At 35.6% G+C, this 6,005-nt stretch overlaps 1 protein-coding gene across 1 annotated transcript in view; it reads right to left on the reverse strand.

The window, feature by feature from the left end:
- Window positions 1-248: 248 nt before the first annotated feature.
- LOC103920437 (chromosome unknown open reading frame, human C9orf85) overlaps window positions 249-6,005 on the reverse strand; it is a 14,104-nt gene continuing 8,347 nt past the window's right edge. The window contains exons 2-4 of the mRNA XM_009328178.1: window positions 5,732-5,838; window positions 2,623-2,736; window positions 249-1,853 (exon numbers count right to left, since the gene is read on the reverse strand). Of these exons, the coding sequence (XP_009326453.1) occupies window positions 1,670-1,853; window positions 2,623-2,736; window positions 5,732-5,838 (405 nt within the window). The 3' untranslated portion in view covers window positions 249-1,669. The remainder of the gene's footprint in view (window positions 1,854-2,622; window positions 2,737-5,731; window positions 5,839-6,005) is intronic.

Consider the following 6,005-nt stretch of genomic DNA (forward strand, 5'->3'; position numbering starts at 1 on the left):
GTGTTTATCACAAAACACTTAGCAAAAATCTACCTATGCAAAAGATCTACATAGGACAGAAAAATGAAAATAATCTTAGGGAATCAAATTCTTCAACAGCAGAAGGGCAGCATGGAAAAGGAACAACAACAAAAAAGAAGAAACCAAGCAGATTACTAGTCCTTAGAAATCATTACAAAAGCATGTTTTAGATATTAAGATACAAACTTACAAATAGTTTAGAAAAGGTAAAATGGTGTTTCAAAGACAAATCCAAATAAATAAAGATAATAAAAGAAAAAGCTTATTCTTAAGGCCTTATGTGTAGTGACAAACACCTACACAGTTAAGAAAAAACAGTAAGAGCTCACTGTTCCATGAGTGATTACAAGAATTTTGCTGTTGCCCATTGCTGTCAATACTAAATAATAAAGTTGTCCTTTAAATCAGAACAGTTTCTAGGCTATTGACTGCTGAATGTCTTAGTACTCCACATCTTGGTAACTAGATTTTCTTTAAAGTTAAGGTCAACTACAGCAGCCACAGGGTGGCTATCTCTACCCAAAGGATAAAGTTTCAGTATTTCCCCCATTGGGGAGAGGGGGCAAGAAAAATCCCAGAGCTGAAGTCCCTCACAATTCATTTGCAGAAGGCAGTTTGGGAATCAAATTTTACCACGCCCACTACTGCAAATCAGGTAGAACACCAAAGCAGATGTGTAGCTGTTATGTGGTTAGTAAAAATGGCATAGTATATTGTCATACGTTAAACCATTTAATTACTAGGAAGTACTTCTTCAGCTTTATTTATAGAGGTAGCAGACAATACAGAAGAAATCAAACCATCCTGAATCCCGTAAAAGATAGCTACTGCAAATTCAGTTAAGTTCTTCCAAGAACTTAATCTACGTGGAAATAACCCCTAGAAAGAACTGAAAATCAGGAAGAGAGTAACTATATAAGCATCACTATGCTACACAAGTTTTTTCATATCAGAGCAAACTACATTAGATCTGCAGTCAAAGGAAAAGAAAGTGTGAGATCTGTTATGAGAAATTCTAAAAAGTTCTCAGTTTTTTTCTTTTCAAAACATTGGGAGTAACAAGGTCACAAACTTGTAATGCATACTTATACGTGGTAAATAAGCATTAACTGCTCATGAACTTGTGCTCGTGATGGCATTTAGGCCCTCTTTTTTTTGCACAGAAAAGAAACAACAGACATAAGGGTAATGACCACTTGGTATTTTGACCCTGTTTGGAAACTCATTGACAGAAGACGCACGTTCTTCCTTCAGCAAACTATTACAGCTGGTTTAGCTCCTCCTTTTTATGACAAGACTCTGTATTTATTCTAGACTTTCATGTAGCTTTCCAAGTGACAATACAACAGCTGCATAATATTGAATTTAGAACAATTACACAAAGAGGCTTTGCTCCAGATAAACAGGAAGTTGTTACATGTATGCAAGAAACAACTATGCTTAAAGATTCAATTTCTGAATCTTTTCACAAGAAATTCTGCTCTTAATACAAAAAAATACTTATTTATACAAAACCCCCAACAAGTGTCATAATACACAGTGCCAACATTTATATGCAAGGACCTTAGTTGTCAAATCAGGTTTTCAGAGCAGTTTAAGGCAAACGTTGGTTTACCACTTTTGACTGCATATAGTCTCCCATCTAAACTCAACCTTTTAGATCTGTCCTTTCAAAATTCATACTTTTAAATCGTTCCTCAAGCACATCAGAGTCTTCATCACTGTCTGTACTGCTGAAGTTTGTATCAAAATCCAGCTCATCCTTCAACCCACTGCTCTCTTGGCCATTTTTAATAGTCACACTCTCAGTTCTGTCTTGTCCTTTATCAATCCTGCAGAAAGCAAGAAGATGTTATCACCACCCACTTTTGGAATATATTTTTCTTTTACACAAGAATGGGATGAAGGGTAGAATATTCTACCAGGGATGGAAGGGGGCAGGAGGTGGGGAGGAGGAGGAGAGGGACCATAACCTAAAGTTACTTTCATGTTGAATAGGAAAGATATAGAAGACAGGAAAGGAAAAAGAGTCTGTGAAGGAAAAAAAAAAAATATATATATGAACAGTTTGACCAACTAAGCAACTGCTGGCCAGTTGTCACAAACTAGTAAATTAATACAGGATGCTCAATAAAGAGAGAACTCTAGTAAAAGAATAAGAAAACCAAAAGCCTGCTAAACATATTGTGGTAACTGTGCTCAGCATCAGCCCTTGTTTAGCTTTTCTGTTCATTAGTAACTGAATCATCAAATGACAGACAAAATGCAAATAGTAAATTGGCTTATACATGTTTTATGGTGCTCTACACTGAAATACATTTTGATGTGCTTTGTTCCCAAGGAAGATATGCAATTTATCCTTTGGTATTAAAATAAAGTGTCTTACCCAAGTAAGGCTTTTTTTGGCCCAGCCCTACTAACATCAATAGGCATTTCAGCCCTAGTTTCAGCAGAAGAAAGTGAGGGCAATGGCTCCTACTGATTCCTGTCAGGATTATTCAGAATAAAGTACAACAGCTTCTTGGCAATTTCCAAACAAGCTTTATTAAAAGGGGAAGAAACAGTGCAGTACTGAAAATATGTAACCTATGAGCTACTTACGGAATTACTATTTCTTCTTCTTTTCCACATTTGGCACAAACTTCTAGTTTACCAGCACATGGTCGACAAATAATATGGTAAGGATCTTTTACAGTCTTCTGGAGGCACTTCACACTGTGAAGAGAAAGAAAACATGATTAAAAAAATGTTTGTGGACACTTATTAAACATTCCGTGTTCAAAGACAATATAGACATACTCTTCAAAAGAGGAACAACATGTTATAGGCCACTTTCATATGAAACAATCGGTGTGTTAACAAGCAGCACTATCAAAATCATTGCCTGTCTTCCCTCTCCTTTAACTTTTTCAGTAAGAATTATTAAAAGAACTGAAGAAGAAACAAAAAAATTAAGAATTTTTATATTTAAAGTGACAAAAGAAACCTTTTGATTCATTTCAGTAGGTAGTTTTACTTCAAAAGCTACGTAACTTCTTCTGGTTTAACGATAAAAGAAAATAGGAATATGGTATAAAAAGGTGCATGCATTTTACAAATAAAAAGCTTTCAATTCAAACACTACAATGTCTTCCTCTTGAACTTCTCAGAGTATAAACAAAACCAGTGTTGGACTTTGCTTTCTATGAACACAAGCCTTCACGGAACAGTATTCTGAACAAACCCAACCTAATTATGTAGAGGTTTTTGGCTATTCTTTTTCAAGATGTGATAAAACTCTGTAGATTAAGTAATTTCTAAAAGGCTATGGCTTAACATTCAGCTGACATTTCTAAAGCATCGTATTTTTTGAGAACAGAACCCAGAACTATATATCCCATGTAATGCAGCTGTCCTAAATGTCACTCTTTCTTGGTTCCTCAGGCACTCAAAAGTCTGTCAGGAAAGATTTAGCATACAGTTCTGAACAGTGGATTTGCAGACTCGGCTAAAACAGGCTGAAGAAAAATATCAAGTGTTTTTGCATTCCTTATAAGGAGAGATGCACTAACTAGCATCTCGTAAAACAGAATTTTTACTTGCTTTCTCAAATCCCATTCTTAAGCACTATCGCCTTCTCCCTACTATGTCCATCTAGGCTCTGCTGAGCTTCTGTTATTAAGATGTGCATATCCAATCCCATAAGAAGCTGTAAAATCACAAGAATTGCTAACAGGACACATTTGACAAAAGCAAAGTCTGAACTGCCTAGTGATTCTGGTCTCCTCTTCCCCCAGAAAAAACATACAGTTAGATGTCACTGGAAATACCTACTTAGTTTGGTTTGGGTTTTTTTTTTTTTTCTCTTCTATGGTCAGTTGCATTAGTATTAAAAAAATGTCTACAGCTCTTCCCAGCCATGTCACACCAAACAGGGGCACTAGCAAAGCAAGGTTGATAGATTTTTTTTTTTTAAATAGTTCAATCTGTAATACTTAAATACTTGAAATAAAAGTAAAGTAGGGATAACTTGTGCTTGTACTAACAATCATAATTTTGAAGATGTTAAAAAACTAAAAATAAGTTGAGGTATGGAGAAGACCTCCACTCCCATCGTCTGTGACATAAAGAACTCATTTTTTTCCATATAGTCACATTTTTAATGTCTATAATGTGTTTACTTCACCTAGAAACTTCACCCATTGAAAATATTCATAGTCTTGTCCTTTCAGAACAGCGGCCCACTCAGCCATTGTACTGCTGCAGGCTGGGCTAGAAACCACCACCGGTAGAGCTAGAACAGTCTGCAGCCCAATTTACTTGTTCAAAAATATGAAGGAAAACATCACATTTTCTGTCATAAGCAGCTGTCCCACAACGCCACTTTTTCTATTTCCAATGCTTCTCTGATTTACATGCTTTTTTGCCTGCTTCTTTTCCTTTGGGGGTAGGCAGAGAAGGGGCAAAAGAACCAGATCCACCACCACATGATTTGTTACAGCTCATTACTTTTAAACAGGATGCACACAGTCATTTGAGAAAGAGTTAAAAAAAGACAAATCCCAACTTCATCCGTGGTGAATAGAACCCAGAATGTTTCCTTTGAGAACCAGTGAGACTTCTACCTAATCAAATCTTTTTTTTTTACAGGAAAGGGTGAAATTATTTACTAAAACCACAATATTTGTTGCATATGGTTTCATATTAAAAAATTAAAACTTCTCACAAGTGAGGGATATAGTATGAACAAACATTCCTTCCCTTTTAACCTACTGAAAATCAAAATAAAATACACTGTTATTCAGGGAACTGCACGCATACATTTACAGAACCTCTTCAAGCAGTTCATAAGTATTTTGGAAGTATGTAAATGAGAACAACACACAAACGCAGAGCGAACTACTGTGACAAAGGTGGCTGTATCATACACCACAGCCCAGCTGTAGTTTCTCTGAGTTCAGCATTTCATTGTTGAAACACTGGCTGTGTCTGCAGCCACAGAGGTAAGGACCTCTGCAGCTGAGCAAGTAAGAAGGAAGCAGAGAGTATCCACTTCAGAAAATTAACCTATCACAAACCTATAAATTATTTTAAGATATTTATCGCCTTTGTTATGTACTTATCCAAAAACACCTAATACAGAATGCTAAACATTTAATATTTACGATTATAGTTTCATATACAAAAAGAGAGAACATGCTAAGAGGTAATGAAATGCATGCATTGCAAACAATTTGTAGAAATTGAGGCCTCAGTAATGCTGAGAACAGTGTTGCTGATGAGTTTTGATATGACACAAAATTAAAGCCTTCCTCTCCTCGTTTCTCTACTAGATAGTCTTTGTGAACTACAAAAGTTTAGACACGTGCAGATTCCTCTAGTATTGACTTGCAACAAGGCCTTGGAAAATTATGTTACAACTGGTTCAGGTTCGACTTTTTGTTCAGGAGGACACACTGACGGTTTTGGAAACTTACAGGTCCACGGTTCAAGCATTTTAACAGCAAAGAGGGATGCAGTTGCTTTTCCACTGTGTTGTCTTTTCAAAAGTTTAAGATAAAAGACTAATGAATTAGAAAATTGACATTGCATATATATGTCATTGCAGACTCCAAATTTGAAGAATGTCACATAGTAGCGGTTACTGCTTGTGAGTTTCCAAAACTAGAATGTTTTCCAAAAAGTTCAAAAACTACACTATCAGTAATTAACACAAAGTATCTTAACTCACCATTTTTTAGGTTTTGATAGTAGTTTGTACTTGCTGAATTTTACCCGCCACTCCAAGATGCCTTTGCAATGCTGACACACTCCATCATGAAGCTTAGCATTTATTTTCTGAATAAATAAATAAAAATGAAATTAAGAATACATTGAAGATTTACTACTTTTATGAGTATAAGCTTGCTTAGAAAGCATTTCCACCCATCATGTGATTAATACCGTATTTAGAAAGATGTTTGTTTGGTATTAACATAAGCATTTCATATACATTTACTTCTAGT

The sequence above is a fragment of the Pygoscelis adeliae genome, unplaced genomic scaffold, assembly GCF_000699105.1.
Source record: "Pygoscelis adeliae isolate BGI_AS28 unplaced genomic scaffold, ASM69910v1 Scaffold45, whole genome shotgun sequence".
NCBI lineage: Eukaryota > Metazoa > Chordata > Aves > Sphenisciformes > Spheniscidae > Pygoscelis > Pygoscelis adeliae.